Here is a 20,759-nt window from a genome sequence, read left to right on the forward strand (position 1 = left end):
CAGACAAGTATTAGTCGTGTGTCTCTAAGAAAATCACTTGACCTCTCTGTGCCTGTTTCCTCATCTGTATAAAAAAAAAAAGGGCTATCAATAGTTCCTACCTCACAGGGTTGTTTGTAGGATCCAACGAGAGAATATATGAAAAGCCCTCTGAAATTCTTAAAGCGATAAATAAATGGTACTAGGAGGAAACTGAGGCACAGGAAGGAGGAGCAACTTGGATAAAGTCACAGAGTAAAGTAGTGAGGGAAAAAGGGAATGGAAAATTCCTTATTAAATGTCCTGATCCTCCTTTGTAAAATGAGGGGGATGGGCAAGATCACTGCGGTCCCTCCCAGCTCCGATACTGTCTGTTGTAAGAATATCAGAATATGTTCCCCCTTTACACTTTCTGCCTTTCCAGCTCTGACAGTCAATGGTGCAGGGATTCTAAGCAAGCCCCAAGGGCTCAGTCCCATTCAGTGCCTTGTTATAGATGGCAATCTGCCTGTTGCTGGGCCCACGTAAGGTTTAAGTGCATCAGGTCCCACGGATGACAGCTCTCCTCCCTCCCCACCACGAGACAAGGCTAAGTCACATACAGTGTAGGTGTGATGAGACTTGTGGAACTGCAGCGACTATTTAATAATGATTTTTCTACAAGTCACAAGAAAGAATGGAGGAGGAATTTTTAAAACAAGCATTTTGGCAGCAATCTGTACTTTTTTCCCCATTGTGCTCACTGCTGCACAATGAGCATTTTAAAAGCCACTTGGGAGGGGGCCGTCTTTTTGAAAACACATACAATGGTCGTTCAAAGCCTGCTGCTGAGTTCCAGAACTCAGTTCTTTAAAGAGACACTCCCAAGTGGACCTGGGCACTGGTTTGCAGGGAGAAACAGCCTGGTCTGTTTGGAAGAGCAATCAGGAGAAAACTCAAAGTGATATTGGCCAAGGCATATCCTGTATGGAACTGGGTTTCCTCCTCTTTAAAATGAAGGCGCTGGAGTTGATAGTGTTTCAAGTGTCTTTTTACTCTGAAGTTCTTATAAAATGTTCTTTGAAGGCATGGTTGATTATGGTCTAATGGTTAGACCAAATTCTTTTTTTTTTTCAAATTTTTTTATTAATTTATTTTGATTTATCAACAATCACTTCCATATGCCTATGAGTTTAAAATGACCAAATCCTTTCATTAAGGGGATTTGTTCTGAGAAGTTTGGATTCAGTCAAGGGGCCACATGTGGCCTCCAGGCTGCGGGTTCACTACCCCTAACCCCTAGGTCATTCAGTAATCCGATTTGCCCTGTGGCTGCCAAAGAGGATACTAGTTTCGAGGGAGCTAGGTGGGCCAGTGGATAGAGCACTGGGCCTGGAGTCAGGAAGACCTTAGTTCAAATCCCAATTCAGAGATACTTCCTAGCCGTGGGATCCTTGGCAACACTGGAAAAGGAAATGGCAAACCACTCCAGTATCTTTGCCAAGAAAACCCCAAGGACAATATTGGTGTGCTATGGTCCACTGGGTTCTTATGAAGTGTCAGATGTGACTGAAGGAATAAACAACAGTAATTTTTCCGTTGTAGAGAAGTGGAAGTGTTGTCCAAGGGCTGAGGAGAACCAGGGACTTCTCTTCCCTTTGTCACTGCTTTGCTCCGTGATCTTGTGCAAGTCTCTGGGCCTGACTTTCCTCCTCTGTAAAATGAGGGAGCTGGAAAGATAAACTCTAAGGTCCCCCCTCCAGCTCTAAAAATCTATCCCAGTGGCCAGGATTAGGAAGATGATGTTCTGAGCTGAACAGAGCTCCTTTGGAATTCTTTGTTTAGCTTTGGATACCATAGGCTTAGAGGACATGCAGGGGAGGGCAACAAGGACGCTATGGGGTCTCAAAATCAAGACATAAGAGGACTGGTTAAAGGACTGAAGGCTGCATATCCTAGAGAAAGTAAACCCCTCGAGGGCAGGGGCCGCTTCACTTTTGTTCTCCATACGCTGCCTCCTCTCTCCCTGCACAATGCCTCAAACATAGGAGGCACATAAATGCACAGACAGTAATAATGGCTGGGCTTAGGATTTTGTTGGCACAGGAGATGGCACTCCTGGGTGCCAAAACTATGAATACAGGACGGTGCTACCGCCTCAGATACAGTGCTAGACAGTTGCCTTGGGGTACTAAGCGACAGAGCCAGTATGGGTCACAGGTGAGACAGAACCCAAGTCTTCCTAGCTTTGAGTTCCACTCAATGCCAATCTGTGTCTAAACGTCAATGTTGATCATACTGCACTAAGTGAAGCCTTTGCGGAAGGGGGAGGGCAGTGTATCTGTCTTCAATTATTTGAAAGACTATTACATGGAATAAGGATTAGACTTGTTCTTCTCAGTTTGACAGGACAGACGTAGGAGCAGTAGGTATGATTTGAACAAAGGAAAAGTTACCCCAAAATTAGTTATCCCAAAGCAGAGCAGGAATCTCCAGGGGGATTCTCCCTCCCTGGAGCTCTTTAAGCAAAGGAAAATGAGCAGGTTGTAGGAAAGATTCTTGTTCAGGTATGAGCTGGATGAGACGGCCTCAGGAATTCCAGCATCTTTGGCAGGAAGCCTTTCACATCCCTCCAGCTGCTAGTGCCTTCTCCTTTCATATGACCTTCCATCTACTACATAAATACCTGCACCCTTACATGACTGCTTCCTGGAGGGCAGGGACTTTTTTTTGCCTTTCATTGTATCCCTAAATCTTAGAAGTGCCTGACTTAAAGTAAGTTCATATTAAGTGCTTGCTGCCTGTCTGTCCCTTTCAAGTGAGGTTCTGTGAGTCTCATAAGGACCCACACCAAAGGGAAAGGAGTTATCATTTATCTGGGCAATTGCATGAGTCCCTGACCACCAAGCCCATATTGTCTAAATGGAAAATGTTCAAAAAAATAAGTCAATTAAGCCAATTCTCCACATCTAGCTTTCCCTCTCTCTCTCTCCCCATCTCCCTCTCCCTTCCCTTCCCTTCTCTCTCTCTCATACACCGCCCCCCCCCCCCCAGCAGTTTGCTAAATTCTCTTGGATGTTTAAATTTTTTTTAATTTTTGAACTGAATTCAGCAAAATGAACTTGATTATCTAGACAGTCAATGTCAAAATCTCTATCTTGTAGAAGGTGCAGCAAATAATTTTGTATTCTATGAAGCTCTGTGTGATGGTAATTATAATAATTATAACAGCAGAAGCAGCTCATCTTTTTGTAGCGTGGGCCTGTTTTTGGATGGAGTGCTGTGCTGTGGGGGCTCTGGGAAAGGTTAAGATTGACCAGGTAAAAGTGAACAACTATGATTGCCTTTAATTATTCTACACCATCTGGAGAAATCTGTCCCTAAAGTAGTCATGCTATATAGTATCAGTTCCATCTGTTATGTTTTTAAGAAAGTACTTTTTACCTCTCCCCATGTCTCCCCTCCCCACCCACCCCAAACTTAGCACGTGTTATTATAGTATCGTTTTGTATGAGGTTCAGAGAAAGAAGCATAAAGGCAAGCTGGACAGGGCCTCAGAGGCCACTTGTATAAGTGCCTCTCCTTGTACATATAAGCAAAACAGGAATTCAGGAAAGAGGTAAAGTGGTAGAGGTAAAGTGATTTATTTAAGAGCTAAGATCAAAGACTTATACTTTAGTCTTGGACATGAAGCTATACATTTATTTGACAAGTTAACTCAATAGGCATTTAGGGATACATTACATACAAAATCCTTGCTTCTACACAAATAGCCGGCCGCTTTAGTGGCTACAGCCCCGAAATATAAACTCCTCATTGTCAGAGACTCTACTCCAGTGGGAATCAAAAGACCTGTGTTCAAGTCTCAGATCTAGCTCTTACTAGCTGTGTGACTGTGGGCAACTCATTTAATTCTCTGTCTCTTTTCTTCCTCAGAAATGGTAATGCTTGCACTTCCTACCAGACAGGGTGGTTGTGAAGAAGGCACGAGGGAAATTAAAAAAGAAAATTTTAGCCTTTTACATCTTCCTCTATGCCAAAACACAGGCGGGCACTGAATAAATACAAGTTAATAATGGGGATAATAAAACTGCTTCATAAACCTTAATGATTGTACTAAATTAAATATGTTGAATTACTGACTCGTGTAACCCTTTGGAGGTTTACAAAGCACTTTCATTACTGTTTTCAATATTGCCCAACTTGTTAGAGACGAGAAACAAACAACTCACATGTGTATGGCACTTTGACCAAGGGCAAATCCAGCATTTGGACTTGGTTCACCAGTTTCTTGCTTGTACAAGGTCACAGATGTCTTACCCTCTATTTGGTCAGTCAATAAAATGGAGTCTGGCCCATGCCTTCCTATCTGTCCCATAGGAACAGTAAGGAAACAGATGAGTATATATTTTAAAAATATGCTCATCTTTTTGGATGGAAGCTTCTATTACATATGTGCATATGTGGGTGTACATATGTGTGTGTGTATTATATATATTTAGATTTCTTGTAATACATTTCTTGTGTGTGTATACATCTGTACATATACATACATATGAGAAATATAAAAATGAGAAATATATATCTATAACTATCTATATCTATCTATAAATATGAGAGCAGCTAGGTGGCTCAGTGGATACAGCACTGGGCCTGGAATCAGGAAGACCTGAGCTCTTGTCTCACAAGCAGAAGGTTAATAAGCAACTTAGAAAGAACTATTTATTTAGGAATGAAGAGGAGAAGAGTGTTTATTTGATTTCTTCTAAGGAAGTCAAAATTGCTGGTGGGTGTAAGGGGTTGTGTCAATCATCCTGATCCTGAAAGTTCTTAAACCAGGAGGAACTGAAGGGCCTCACACTGTCAAAAGATGCCATGGAAATGCTAAGCTGGAGGTCATAAGTGAGTGGACATGTCAGAGATGTAGTCTTACAACAGGAGGAAACAAGGCTTTCGGAGGCCAGAATTCTCAGCAAAATGGCATTAGTGACAGGTGTAGATGACAGTTGTCAGTTTCCTCAGACTCACTGTAATGTACACATCGATGAATGAAATGCAAAGGGATTGATTGGATCCCCTGGAAAGGAAACTGAAAATAAAATGGGAAGACAGAAGAGATCTCCACCCATGTTCCTGTTTTAGGAAGTTCATTTTATTGCATGGGATGAAAGAGAAATTTCATTTTCCCCTCTAATTAATGCATCAATTTAGGACTTTGATCTAACTAGCTCATATTTTTTTATTTTTATTTTTTTTTGGGGGGGGGTTAATGTCTTTTGCTTGTGCTCCCTGAACAGATTGCTATTTTTATTGCATTGTGGTTTGTAAGGTTGTGTTTACTATTTCTACCTTTTTACATTTATTTGCAATAACTCTGTGCCCTACTACGGGATTAACTTTTGTAAAAATTCTACATGGTGCTAAGAAATATGCAGTATGTAGTCGGAAAGACTGAGTTTGCTGAGAAAAACAGAGGCCCATTTTCCAGCCTTTCTGTAGGAGCTGATAGGAGGAGATACAGAAGGTATCCTTAGACATTTCAAATCCTTGGTCAATCAATAAAAAATGAAAATTTCCCTTTCATTCCATGCGGCAGGGATTTGAATATCTAAGACTGACCACAGGGCAATGAAACATTTCCTTCCACAAGCCACAGATATATACATATATATATATATACACACATATGAAGTGTTTTGCAAAGAATATATATATATATGCAAATATATAATATATATATGAAGTGTTTTGCAAAGCTTAAGGTACTGCACAAATGTTAGCAATTATTATTATTAAAAAATAAATTCCAACTCTTTTGCCTGACATAGAAAGGCTCCTTATAGTCAAGCAGGAAGCTGAGTCCCAGAGAAGAGAAGGGACTTACTTGATTTCAATTTAGCAGTCAATTAACAAATATTATTAAATGCCCATTATAAGAGAGAGGGAGGAAGGGAGAGAAAGGGAGAGAAGAGACAGAGAAAGGGAGAGAGAGGAAGGGAAAGAGAGGAAGGGATAGAGAGGGAAAGAGAGAAAGAAAAAAAGAAAAAAGAAAAAGAAAGAAAGGAAGGAAGGAAGGAAGGAGAGGGGAAAGAAGTGAAAAGAAACAATTCCTACCCTGAGGGAGTTTGCATTCCATCTAAAGTAAGTTCCATGAAGGCAGGCATTGTAATCTCAGCCCTCACTTTAAGATTTAGAAAGTACTCTTCCCACAACTATCTTGCAAGTATTTAAGCATTATTAAACTATTTAAGAGAGGAGGAAAGTGACGGTCAGAAAGGAGAAGTGGCTTGCCTCTAGTTAGTTACCGCGAGCTGGGACTGAAGCTGAGATTTTAAGTGTCTTGAATCTTCAAGCTCAACACTCTTTGCCCTCTGTCCCCCACCCCCATTTCTCTCTCTCTCTAATTCTTTCTCTCTGTCCCTCCCTCTACCCCTTCTCTCTCCCTCCTTCCTTCTTTCCTTACACACACACACACACACACACAGTGCCACTAATGTGTACAATAGTGTTTTTTTACATCAAGTTTAAAGGATTAATCACTGGTGTGTTACACACAACAAAGTAAAATTATTAGATACACTTTATTTGGCAGTTGGGGCAGCACGATCAAAGAGATCAACTGTGATCTGGTGAACCCTGAGTTGATATACGCAAAGCACTTTCTAACCATAATGCCTAACCAGAATCATATGGTTTATTAACCATATATAAAACATGAAGTAGTATCACTATAACCACCACCATGAATTTCAAGCCAGCTGTGTCTTACATATTGGTCGTCATCCACCATCAATCTACCTTGGTCATCTGACAGAGAAGGGTGGGGAAAGGAAAAGAGCAATGAATTTAAAATTAAAAGATCTGAGTTCAAATTCTAGCCCTGTTATTTAATTACTCGTGTAAACCTACAGAACAAATCACTTAACCTTTCTGACTTTGGTTTTGTCATTTATAAAATGAGGGGATTGGTCTGGATGAGCTCCAAGGTCTCTTTCCTTATTCTAATTTCTTTGACCCTCCACCAAATGACCACTCTCATCCAGCTGGGCTAATTTGCTTCCCCTGTTCAACATTGCGTTTCTCCAAGGCTCATTTCTAATCTATCAGTAATGCCTTCCTACCCCTGAAGAACTCTATCCCTTCCCTGAAACTGAAATAAAAAATTCATTGAGAATTACTAGCCTAAAAACAGGCCTTGGAAGGGATCCAATGTACCCTCTTGTTCAGGGCAGGAATCCTTCTTATGGCCTCTGCCATGAGGCCTTCTTTAAGGAAGGAGAAAGACGTGAATAAGATATTTGCCAAGGTTCCTTTCGACGCTAAACCCCCTGATCCTCTGATATTGGTCAGAGTACACAGCTAAATACTAAGAACAGGAGAATTTGCTTATGTAACTGCAGCAATGATGACAGGCTGCAGGAATAAGTGGGATGTGAAGTATCCATGCGAGGGCAGGAACTTTTAAAAGGGGCACAACTGAACTCAATTGGCCAAGGCTGGCTTGAATCATTTTGACCTCACTCAATGAGAGGCCACCGTGACCAGAGGCTTAGCATCAAAGGATACGGCTTCCTTCTACCAAAATAAAAAAGGTTCTTTTCTGCATCACAACCCTGAGACAACAGCTCATGAAAACCAGATGATAAACAACAAGATACGACAGAGAGAGGAGTGACTGAAGCTCAATCTGATAATCTTCTTCCATGAAAATTAAAATTTGAATTCATCCCAAAGGCAAAGAGACTATCTTTGGTGAGACTCTCATGCTACAGCCTTAGCATTTCTTCTTATAGCTGGTGGGCCCAAACAAGGGGGAACGAATATGACCCTACTTCTGTGTGATGCTTACAAAGCTCTTCTCATTAATCAAAAGTAGGTATGAAGTGCCTGTTACGTTCCAGGCGCTAGGAATACAAGTACAAAGATTAAAACAATCCCTCCCACGAAGAAGCTTACATTCTAATCTAATGAGGGAGACAAGTATATATATGCAATGTGAATATAAAATCAATAAATACCAATATAAACTCATTAGTTCAGTGTGAGGCAGCCCAGGAGGGAGGGCACCAGAAGTTGGTGGTGATGGTGGGGAGGGCTGGGAAAGGCTTCATGAAGAAGACAAGGACTGAACTGCATCAAGGAAAAGAAGGCCCCAGTGAGGCAGAGGGGAAGAGAGGAGGCATTCCAGGTTTGCTGTTCTAACTGTTGCTTGTCCTTCGTTCTCGAAGAGGACCATGACATCAGGAAGGTGACGCCATGACATAAAAGTGAATTGGATTTAAGTGAGGGAGGGCTGTGCAAGGGCACCAGCCTCACTTTCCCCTCTGGAGCCATCTGGCTCCACTGCCAAGATACAGGTCAGGATGACCAGAGATGGCCTCCAGGCATAGAAGACAAGTCAGGACGTGAAGGTAGGAGATGGAGTCATCTCCTTGAGTTCAAATCTAGCCTCAGACACTCACTAGCTGTGTGACCCTAGGCAAGTCACCTAATCCGGTTTGCCTCATCTGTAATATGAGCTGGGGAAGTAAATGGCAAACCACTCCAGTATCTTTGCCAAGAAAACTCCAAATGGGGTCCTGAAGAGTTGGATGTGACTTAAAAAAAAAAAAGACTGATGTTGAGTTAAGAACAGAGAGAAGACCAGCGTGGCTGGCATGCAGAGTTTGGGAAAGGAAGTTATGTTTAACAAGATAGGAAAGTCAGGCTGATGTCAGATTGTGTACAGCTTTAAAAGCTAAACAAAGGGCTTTATATTCTGTTGTAGAGGCAAATAAGAAGACACTCCAGTCGGATAAGAAGGGAAGTCACATGGTCAATTCTGCATTTAGGGAAAATCACTTTGGCAATGGTGTACAGGACAGCTTGGAGCAGTGAGAGACAGTGAAGCTGAGAGACCAGTTAAGAGGCTGTTGGGAGAATCCAGGCAATAGGTAAAGAATGAGGAATTTAAGCTACGTGAGTGGAAAGGAGTTGGATGTGAGAGCTGTTTTCACATGATCTCATTCCAGCATCACAATAACACAGAGAGATCACACAATTCAGACCACAGGGATTTGACTGGGGGACCAATGGCAGGGCCCTTCACTTGGAAACCTCAGTTTCTCCATAAAAAAGAACAAGGAGATCTGTAGTACTTACTTCCCAAAACCGTGAGGCTCAGATGAAATAATGTCTGAGGCATTTTTCAAGCCTCAAAGTTTCACAGAACTGTCGGTCATTACTGTCATCCTCGTTTAATCCACCTTTTGGTAAAAGGGGAAATATTTTGCCCAAGGTCACCCAGCTGGTGAGGTTGACTGGGATTCAGACCTCCGGTCTCAGACTCCAAATTCAGCAAGCTTTCCGTTTTTTACAGATTGTATCACACCTTAGAGACCATAAGGTCATACACTCCCTTCTTAACTTCCACCAATATTCAGGGCATCCCAAAAGTCTCAGTGCCGTTTTAAGCTTTAGTAGCTTAACGTCAGTAGCTGAGTGGAAGACAGATTAGAGTGGAGAAGAGATTGTAGGCAGGCTAACCAACTAGGAGGTGAGATGATGAGGGTCTAGCCATACCAGGGTGGCTGGTGGCTGTGTGAGTGGAGAGAGAAGGAGACAGAGGAGATACGTACTGAATGAACAACACTGGACAGCAGACTGGAAATGTGAGGAGAGCACAAGTGAGCAGCAGGGGATGCCAATGAGCTGCTTGCCTTGGTGACAAGGAGGATGGCAAACTATTAAAGCTTCAAACTGCACTAAGACTTTTAGGACACCCTGTATGTATCAAAATTATTCTTCAAGGGGAGAGCAGGACCTACATGTAGGGCAGCATGATCTGATGGTTCCATACCCTAAAAATCATCTTCTTTCATACTAAGCCAGCCCACCACAGCCATTGAACTTCATCCCTCAAGGGGTTACTCCTCTGGATTAAAAAGTAGGTTTTCTAGGGGGTCAAAGTTTACTGTACAGACTGTAAGTTATCTTGGTGGCTTTGAAAGAGCACTCATTGAATATGGCAGCAGGAGACCTGGGTCCAAATACTGACTCTGCTATTTGCCACCTGCGTGATATCTAAGATAAATAGCTATCCCTCTCTGAGCCTCAGTTTCCCCATATGTAATATCAGGATATTGTATGCAATGATTTCTAAAGTCCTCCCAGTTGTAGAGCTCATGATAATAAACAGTCTTGTTTACATTTCTGTACCCAGCAACACTGGCATGGGCTAATTTATCAAATTAGCTAGTTATCATCCTACAACGCAGAGAGAACAGCCCATAAAAGACAAGTACATTTGCATAAGGGAAATTTAGAAGAGAAAATTTCAGAGTAAAGGAACACGCTTAAGACAAAAAAAAATCAGCTTAATAGTAGTTTTCTATGTCTTCTTACCATTTTTCTCTACTCCCTCCTGGCTAGCGGGATGCCTAGGAGCTGGAGCAGCTGGGGCAGCCGGGGGTGACGAGGATGGGCCATCTCCTGATTGAGGCCCACGCCTCTGATCTTTAACCTCTTCTCTTGGCTCTGAAGAAGCAGCTGCATTGAGCTGGGACCGCCCATGTTGTGACTGGAGGTGAGATGGACTCGATGGAGCTGGGTCGGGCTCCATGCTATCTGAAACAGACAAACAAGCGTCTAAGGAGGACAAAACCACAGTCCCCCAACTCTCTTAATCTATTTGGAGCATTTTCCTCCTTCTGAAAAAAAAAATCCACACACACATATTATATCCATGACAATCAGAGTAACTCAGTTACAAAACAGAAAGAAAGCTGAACTTGAAATCACAGAATCTCAGACTAAGGCAGTGAGTCAACAGGTTTAATTAAGCATTTATTATGTGCCAGGCACTGTGCTATACGCTGGGGGTACGGAGAAAGGCAAAATCATTCTCTGACCTCGAGGATCTCCCATTCTAACAGAAACAAAGAACTGCATATAGACAAGATTCTCCAATAGACCACGTAAATGGGTGGTCATCTTGGAGGGAAGACACTAGCAGTGGGAAGGGGACCAGGAAAGGCTTCTTGAAGAAGGTGGGATTTGATATGAGTCTTGAAGGAAGGCAGGAAGTGGAAGTGAGGAGGGAGAATGTTCCAGGGATGGGGGCCAGACTGTGAAGAGGCACGGATTCTCCAGATGGCAGTGCCACAGGCAAGAAGGTTAGTGTTGCTTAACTGTCAGATATGTGAAGAAGAGTAAAGTGTGAAAAGACTGGAAAGGTAGGAAGGGGCCAGGTTGGGAAGGGCTTTAAAAGCCAAAGAGCAGATTTTATATTTAGTTAGGGAGTCAGTGGAGTTTACTGAAGGCACGGAGGAGGTGACGTATTCACACGTATGCTTTAGGGAGACCACTCTGGTCACTTCAGGATCACACATCTCAAGCACCTCCAACATCATCTAGTTCAACTGCTTCATTTTATAATGGAGGAAACCGAGGCTCAGGGAAGTTGAATGATTTGTCTTTGGTCACATAGGTAAGTAGCAGGGTGGAGGGGGGTCTCCAGTAGTTCTGATCTATGTCTTGCCACTGGACCCAGACGGCTCAGAGGAGAAACTGAGGCTGGTGACTTTGCACAGCTCTCGTCCCTCAAATCCAATTCACTTGCATGTTGTGGCATCACCTCCCTAATGGCATGGTCGTCTTTGAGAACAGATAACAAACAAGTATCCGAGCCAAGAATCAAAGTGAGGTCCTCTCACTCTAAATTCAGTGCTCTTTATATCACATCCAAATATGAGGTCACACAGAAGGCAAGAGCTAGAGACAGGATTGAACCCCAGCTCCTCTGATTCTAAGTCGACGGCCCAGTCTTCCATTCTACCATACTGCCACAATGGATTTAATCCACTGTCTCTCATATGGAGTTTCTACCACAATATATAACCTTGAAAATTGTCCTCAGCTCCCTATTTCCATAGCCGTCTTTGTGACTTACAATAGGAATCGCCTCTCATTCAAATTTATCCCCTTTTGTGAGACCACCATGCAAATAAGTTCACTTAATCTTAGAAAATACTACCACTGTTACAAGAACAACTACAACAAAAAATTACTCGTATGAACACAGTAATATTTTTTAAAGGGACCATTTGGAACACAGACCCTGGAGGCCAAACCTGGGCACTGAGGGAAGATGCTATTCCCAACCTTTAAATGGATTCAAGTCCTGGAAGAATGTCAGCCACGTGAAGAAGCAACTTCTGCAGAAATCACTGTGAAACTATATTTACTAACCAGAGAATTTCAGAAAACACGCACCCAGCTGTTTAGAAGATAAAAATAAGCAACGAGCATGGCAGTGGTGTGCTGTCACTGCCCACCCAGGCACAGACAACTGGTTATGTTCATAGGAAGTTGACCATGGTTAGTATGATTCCGCAGTGGGACAGCTAGTTCAGAGTCGGTAAGAATACCAAGGCCAGAGTCCTTCCAAGCAGGGCTTTATTGTCGTAAAAGCAAATGGAACCAGGCAGCTCAGGATACGGGTTGGTTGGGTGGAAGGGGAATGGGGATTTGCTTATATCAGAGCTGAAGGGGGAGTAACTTAGGGAAATTTGCTACGGCATATTCTTTGTGCTACACAAGCAAAAAAAGACTTGCGCCTGCGCTGTACTGGGTCTTCCGGGTGGCTATCTTGAAATAGCCATACTTTCACTCTTGAGAGTACCTTCATTACCATATACATAAGATGTAAATGGCGACTTTGACATCACGTAAGTTACTATCGGGTATTGAGGAGTCTTATTGAGCTTGTGAAGTCTTGGGAAAGTCCCCTGACCACCAGGTCACTGGTGATAGGGTGGGCTACAGAGTGGTGAGGTTGTCTATTCAGCAATATGGAGGAAGTAGTTGCCTGCTCAGCATATGGGGAAGTAGTTGCTTGCTCAGCATTTAGGACTAAGAACATAGGGGAAAGGCTTGCCTAATCAGGATATGGGGAAAGGATGGGGCCTCACTGCTCCAGGGGAAAAATAGGACTTTGCTGTTCCTACTCCAATTCTACATGAAATCAAAAGACTTGGGTTCTAGTCCCTTACTCTTAATCTGTGAATTGGTATAATTTACTTCCTCTCTCTCACTTATAAATTGGAAAGGTTAGTATATTATCATGGGTACAAGACAAGCCTTGGAGGCAGGAAGACCTGAGTTCAAATCACATCACATCAGTGTCCCAGCCAACTTCAAGACCACAGTGGTGTGTAAATTCCTTGGGAATGAGCCAGGAATTGACCCCAAGTCCTTTGTTTCCAAATCCGACACTCTTTCTACTGAAACACACTGTCTTGTGGGGGCAGGAGGTGGGTTGTGCAAATACAGAGGGAGGAGACAGTGTTTCAAGTACAGGGAACAGCTCATAGTCTAATCTGGCTGGAATGTCACTACAAATTTAAACTGTACAGAGTATTCAGAAGAAAGAACTCAAAAATTATTTTTCTAAAAAGATAGGAATGATCATCAGAATGGTAATTTCACAGATAAAGAAGAAAACTGAGGTTTTTAAATGCCCTGGAAAGCCAGCACTCCTTGAATATATGCCCCATGAAGGCTGGGACTACAGTTCACTTATCTTTTTATCTCCCTTGGTACACAGCACAGTGCACTGCATAGAGGAGGTTTCCTATGCATTTTGTTTAAGGAATTTAAAACCATAATTCTGAGAAGCTATTCACAGGCTTCAACAGACTGCCCTAAAGAGAGGCCCATTACAACAAAAGGTTAGATGACCACTCTAGTCCCTTTCAGCTTTAAAATACCAAAACCTTAACCACTTACCAATATAATCTTCCTAGTACCATGCTCTAGGCAACTAGGTGCTACACAGAGCACTGGGCCTGGAGTCAGAAAGACTCATCTTCCTAAGTTCAAATCCAGCTTTAGATACTTACGTGCTGTGTGACCCTGGGCAAGTCCCTTAACCCTATTTGCCTCAGTTTCCTCATCCGTAAAATGAGCTGGAAAAGGAAATAGCAAACCACTCTAGTATCTTTGCAAGAAAACCCCAAATGGGGTCACAAAGAGTTGGACAATGACTAAACAAGAGAACCGTGCTCTCGCCACCTTACTCCCTAACGCAGGCTGATGCTATTAGTCCCTTCACTCAAGGAAGGTAAACGGAATTGCACACAGTAACAGCTAGAGAGTGACTAATGAATACCCATGACTGTAATCTTTGACTCCAACGGAATCCTAACAACTCCTGTATTTATGTTTATCTAAACTGTCCCCATCCAAAGATGGCTTGGGCTTGCTCACCCTTTGTATTCCTCAGAATAAAGCCCCATAGTCCTAACATCTGTGGGGAAATTCGAGAATCACCCATGCCCACAGATCTGCTTCAAAGGTCAAAAGAGGGACTCAGCATCACCACAAGACAGGAGTGCACATAAGCTTGTGTTAGTGAGCATATCCACATAGACACACTCAGGATTTTAAAAACAGAAAAATGGCTATGTCCCCCAAATCTCCAAATCTGACTAATATACTCCCTCACTCAAAAACCATGCATGGTCCTTTAATGACTAATGCCTAAAATGTGAACTCCTTAGACCTCCCTGTAATCTGGCTCCAATCTATTTTTCCAACCTTATTTCTGGTTCATTTCCTAGAACACACTTCATCTAAACTGGCAAATCTACACCATCCTTGTGTGGTTGAGAATTTTGGTTTGATTTGGTCCAATCCCCTTATTTTACTGATGAGGAAACTGAGTCCTAGAGAGAGGATGCAACTTACCTAAGGTATGAAAGATGAATTAGAGATGGGAGAGAACAGTGATGGTACAAACCAAATCATCACCATCATCATCATTTATATAGTGCTTACTCTATGTCGGGCAGCATATCATCTTATTTGATTCTCACAGTAACCCTGGGAGGCAGGCGCTATTATTATCTTCATTTTACAGATAAGGAAAATGAGGCAAACAGAAGCTAAGTAACTTGCCCAAAACACCAACTCGAAAAAAAAAAGTATACCTGTGTTAAGCCTGAACTAGAATATGTTACCAGGGCCTTCCCATTCTGTGTCTTAGTTATGCTTTTATTCCATATCAAACTTAGTGCGTTGACTTAAATACTGTGGCAAAGACTTCAGTTTTTGATTTTTTTAAATAGTAAATTGTTGAGTCATTGTGATGCAGAGGAAAGAGCAAAGGACCTGGGGTATGAATAGAGAAAAGTACTACGTGTATACTTAAGTGTATTACAAGGTATGGCGTGATGGGTCAAAGAAGAAATCCAGCCCAATTCCTCTAGGAAAATCTGGGAAGAATGAGAAGACTTTCAACTGAGGGAACTGGGAAAGTAGAGGTCATAGCACCCAAGTTAAACCTTGAAAGAAACTAGGAAAGTGAACTGGAGTCAGAGGTCCCAGGTTCAAATCCTGCCTCTGACACTGACCATCTATCTGTATGACTCTTGGCAAATCACTTTCCTTGGGCCAAAGCTTCCTCCTAGGTGAAAAGAGAGGGTTGGACTACATGGTTTCTAACATTCCTTCTAATTCTAGAATTTTCATCTAAGAACAGATAGGGAATACATTCCCAACATGAAGCAGCTAGGTGGCACAGTATATAGTGAGTTAGATTCAGAATCAAGAAGATGTGAGTTCGAATCCCACAACAAACACTTACTAGGTGTATGATCTTGGGCAAGTCATCTAAACTTTCTCAAATTGAGCTTCCTCATCTGTAGAATGGAGATAATAACACCTACATTTCCGGGTTATTGTGAGGATCAAGAAATATTTGCTGTTGAGTTGTTTCAGTGGTATTCAATTCTTCATGCCCCTATTTGGGGTTTTCTTGGCCAAGATATTGTAATAGTTTACCATTTCCTTCTCCAGCTCATTTTTACAGATGAGGGAACTGAGGCAAACAGGATTAAGTGACTTGCTCAGTCACACAGCTAGTGTCTGATACCAGATTTGAACTCAGGAAGACGAATCTTTCTACTCCAAGCTCAGTGTTCTATCCACTGTGTGAGTATCGTGTGGGAAAAAAAAAAAGCAGAACAAAAAAAACTTTGCAAACTTTAAAGTTCTATGTAAATATAGTTTTTATTATTGTTTTTATCATCATCATCTGATTCAGGAACGTGAATGTAGAAGTAGGAAATTGAGTTCAATGAATAAACATTTATTAAGCCCCAATTATGTGTCAGGTATTGGGCTAAGTGCCTGGGAAACATAAAGAGACAAGAGATAGTCCCTGCCTTCAAGGAGCTTAATAGGGGAGAATGGACCCTCGTTTTCCCTGTCAGCTTAATTTTTACTTAAGTTCCTGTTTGTGGTTAATTTCTTTGTGTCTAGCTCCTCTTAAATGGGGAAGATTGAACAAGAAAAACAACAGGTTCTGGGGTGTGGGCAGTTAATGCGTTCCTGAACTAGGAGGAGAGGTAGCTGAGCACTTAGGGCATCTGTGATTTGGCACGTGCTGGTATCCTTTCCACCAATGTAGTTCTCATCCTTCTCTCCCCATCCCTGTCTTACTAGATAGATCTGAGATGCCACAGGAATCCTGGCCGAAGACATCCTTAACCTGAGGTCCAGCTAGTGATAAATCTGCAGCTTTGCTTGGCTAGTCCCTGGAAGACAGAAATACTGTCTATAACCATGCAGGTACTAGTTAGAGTGGCAAAGGGGTGAAAATCTTCCCCAGGAAACCAACAGGCATACTTCTCATATGAACATCAAAAATAACATTCCCCAGGACACTAACTATGGAAATTGATACATTCTCAAAGATTATGTCTAGGATTTTACATCCCTCCTTCCCCAGCAAGATAATACCTTGGCATATGAGATAACAATTGGTGTTAAGCTGTTATCAATTTCTCTACGTTACAACATAGGGAATGCTCACTGACCAATGCACAGTATAGTGGTCAAGGGACAAAAGGCTTCATTTTGGAGAACCCCTGTGGCAGCGTATTTTATAAATTCAGAGGGTCCTTCCAATGAACAGGATACGGGACTTGTGCTCTATCTCTGACTTGCTTCTCTGTAAGAAAAGGTTATAATGTCCTTGGTCAATCTGAGTTGCTTATTTTTGCTCTCCAGTATTAAGAGCTTAGGCAGGGGACAGGGCAGTTAAATCACATGCAACTCACAGGGAACCAAAAATTAGACCCTTGGAATTCAACAGGAAAGAACTTTCAAGATCATCTAGTCATTTTACAGAGGAGGAAACTGTCTACCCTAATTTGGTAAAAGTACATGAAATAAGGGAGAGGGGGTATGGAAGAATGGGGAAAAACAAAACAAAACACTGATTTGCAGTCCAAGGACCTGGTTTTAAATCTGACTGCTATTTACTAACTCTGTGGCCTTAAGCAAGGTATTCAACCTCTTAGGGCCTTGGTTTTTCCCTCTGTAAAGTCTATGATCCTATGAATCACAAGTATAGACCAAAAGAGAGCATGTATTGATAAACTGGAATTTTCTGATCATGGAAACATAAATTTAGAGCTAGCAGGTACTGTAGGGATCCTCTAGGAAACTGAGGGGCAGAGAGATAAAATGATTTGTCCAAGGTAACCTAGGTCACCAGTGGCAGAGATAGGATATGAAAGCAGTGCTTTGAGTCCAAAAGCAGGGCTTTCCACTGCATAATGACGCTCTCTCACTCCCCTTCCTCCACCAAAGCAGTTTTATCATGGAAAAAGTCAACCCAATGAAACCCTAAACCATCACTGACACAGCAGGAATGGAATCAAGCCATACTTGAGCATGTTTTCTGTTCTGAGGCCCAATAAAATAGTTCAGCATCTGCTCAAAAAAAAAAAAAAACAAAAAACAAAAAAAAAACCCACCCAGAAAAACTTGAAAAGGAGACAGAGTAGGAAGAAAGCCCTGGTAACACTACATTCATTAGGTTGAATTTAAAATGCTGGCAAAGGGGATACCTTAAAAGAAAGGAGATTGGAGAAAAAATACAATATAATCTCAGCTACTGTTTACAGGATTCAGAGCTAAGTTATGTTCTAGACCACTGGATATAACTCCCTCATTTTACAGTTAGAGAAACTGAGGGTGTCTCTATTATTCTCCATTCTGGAAAATTCAGCATCAATTCAATTCAATAAACGCTTTTTCAAGCACCTGCTACATGCCAGATACTGTTCTAAGTGCTGGGGATGCAAAAAGAGGCAAAAGACAGACCCTGCCCTCATGGAGCTTACAATCTAATGGGGGACACAACATGCAAACAAAAATATACAACCAAGCTATATACAGGATTAAAAGGAATAATTAACAAAGGGAAGGCGCTGGAATTAAGTTGAGAAAAAAGTCTAGGGAGAGGCAGAGAGAGGATGAATCAACCCAGAAGTGTTCTTTTGAGTATCCCAGGGTCCCACTCCTATGATTTCCAGTCTCCAGAATGCAACTAACCACACCCACCAGTTTTCTAGCTTTCTGTTTCCCACTCTTTCTTTACTAGGGACACCATTACTTACAGGACGATTAGCAAAGCAGCCTCCTCCTCCTATCACGCCCTCGGGTAGTTTAACGAGTCAAGGATCAAAGGGCTGAGAGGGGAGGCATGGTCGAAAGCCCTATAGCTTGGTCTGCAACAACCTGATCTTTTAAGACTAACTCACAGCCCCTCGAGCGGGACAGAAATAGAAGGATGGAGAGTCCCCCTGAGCACAAGAGAGACCGATAACAGAGTATAGCTTAGGGCAGCTCCGACAGTGCTGAGGCTGTTTTAGAGAAGGGATGTACAGACCTGGGAGAGATTCTTGCTCTCCCTTCCCCCTTGTCCCCATCCCCTATTGGAAGCCAGGCATACCTCAGGCATAGACACAAACCAGAAGCATTCTCAGGACTCGCCCGCTTAAAAAATGCCCTTAGTGGGAAGAGGTCAGGGACGGATGCAATTCCCAAACCCCGACCTGACCGCCAAAGCATCCCTGGCAACACCTCGGCAAAACGAAGGGGTTCAATTCAACAAGCATGTATTAAGGCAACTGTGATTGGTCCTAAAGATACAAAGTAATCTTTAAGGTCACTTTCAGCTCTAATGCTAAGATCCTGGAAACATGCCAGGGAAGGGGGTGGGCTTGATGTAAACAGTGCTGGACTTTGAATCGGGACGACCGTGTGGCTGCCCGCAGATCACAATCACCTTCCTGAGCCTCAGTTTCCTCATCTGTAAAGTGGGGGCAAACATAAACCCACTGCCTACATCATGGGGCTATTGAGAGGCAAGAGCTTTGTAACCCAGAAGGCGCTATGGAATAGAAGCAATAAAAGCTTAAGTGTAAGGGTGTCAGCCCCTCCAAGTCTTCCCTACGAGGTGCCCCCCACTACCATTTTCTTTTCTGCCCGCGCGACGAAACTTACCCAGCCCAGCGGGAGGAGTCAGCCCCCTTGGGAAGCCCGGCTCTCCCGCCGCCCGCGAGGTTTGGCTCGGGAGCCTGAGCTTTGCTTGCGTGCGCCCGGCCGCAGGAGCCGCGGCCCCAGCCCGCGCGAGCAGCAGGAGCAGCACCAGCTGAGGCAGGCAGCGCGACAGCCGAACGCAGACTGGCTGAAGAGCAGGCTAGCAGCACAATCCACCCAGGCGCTCCGCAGACCCCGCCCCTCCCCGCCTCGACGTTCCATTCAGAGCCGGCCTTCCGAACACTGCAACAGGGCGCCGTGTGCTTAGAGGCCGGATCCAGCCGTCCGTCAGGTTACGTCCCGCCCCCTTCCCGCTGCCTCCACCACTCAGCGACCTGGGAGCTGGAAAGCTCCGGGAGCTGGAGCGCTCAGGAAGCCTGAGTCAGCGCTGGGCAAAAGTTTCTGATTCGCTGACGGGGTTCCCTCGTGGCACCTCCCTCCATGCTGCTTCAGAGGCCCGGGTTGGCTGAGAGCTGGAGCCGGGGGAGACCCTAGGGATCATCCTGTCTGCCCCATCATTGTACAGAGGTCCAGAGGGCGAGCTGGTGCCGGGGCTCAGGCTCTGCCACGAGGCACCTTGTTCAGCCCCGTGAAGTCTCCAGGTTCCATTTGCCTCTTCAGTAAAATACAGGGTTTGACCAGCTGACCACTAAGATCTCTTGGTAATGCAGTTTGCTCTTAGATTCTAAGTTCAACCTAACTTGTTATTTAACCCAGAGGATAGAAGGCTTCCTGATAGCCCCAGAGTCCTGTTGTATTCACTGCAAATATGCCTCTAAATCCTATGCTTTTCTTTGAGTTTCTCCTGAGCCCTCCTATTAAACTTCTGAAAAGCACATAATCCTAGTCAGTACAGCCATGCAATGTCCTCTCTTCTTCAAACACAGCAGGACTATGGCCGCAGCTCTGGAACTCTGGAATTCTGTACCGAATGCTCCATTTAGCTCTTAGTCTCGCCGTCTCTGTCTCTCTCTGCCATTGTTCTTTCCACTCCACTCCTCTCCTCTCCTCTCCTCTCCTCTCCTCTCCTCTCCTCTCCTCTTCTCCCCTGTTTTCTCATCTTTTCTCCTGTCTTTCCTCTTTACTTTCTCATCAGTCTCTCCATCCCTTCCTCCTCACATTCCTTCTTCCCCATTCAATCATCCTTTCCATCTTCCTCCTCATTCCCTCCTCACCCTCCCTATCTTTTTCTCCTCACTCTCTCCATCTCTTCCTCATCACTACCTCATCACTCTCTTCTTCCTTATCATCACTTCCCTTTTGTCCTTGGTGATAAAGGGAAACAAAGTTTTGCAGAATTTATGGTCATGCCACTGGAGACCCGAGATTACAGCAAAAGCTTCTGGTCGGGCAGCCTCGAGGATAGAATATTCAGAACAAGTTTTATTTCTACAAAGCTTTAAGGCTGATAAATCACACATGTGACA

General features: G+C 43.3%; 1 protein-coding gene across 2 annotated transcripts in view; it reads right to left on the bottom strand.

Annotated features, from left to right (window-relative positions):
* Nucleotides 1-19,376, bottom strand: part of WFS1 (wolframin ER transmembrane glycoprotein) — a 53,068-nt gene extending 33,692 nt beyond the window's left edge. The window contains exons 1-2 of one of the 2 annotated variants that reach the window (XM_027836585.1): nucleotides 19,297-19,376; nucleotides 10,342-10,563 (exon numbers count right to left, since the gene is read on the bottom strand). In XM_027836585.1, coding sequence (XP_027692386.1) covers nucleotides 10,342-10,558 — 217 coding nt within the window. In that variant the 5' untranslated portion in view covers nucleotides 10,559-10,563; nucleotides 19,297-19,376. The remainder of the gene's footprint in view (nucleotides 1-10,341; nucleotides 10,564-19,296) is intronic. The other variant, XM_027836586.1, reaches the window with a different exon arrangement.
* Nucleotides 19,377-20,759: the final 1,383 nt, after the last annotated feature.

Source organism: Vombatus ursinus, unplaced genomic scaffold, assembly GCF_900497805.2.
Source record: "Vombatus ursinus unplaced genomic scaffold, bare-nosed wombat genome assembly UNPS02014818.1, whole genome shotgun sequence".
NCBI lineage: Eukaryota > Metazoa > Chordata > Mammalia > Diprotodontia > Vombatidae > Vombatus > Vombatus ursinus.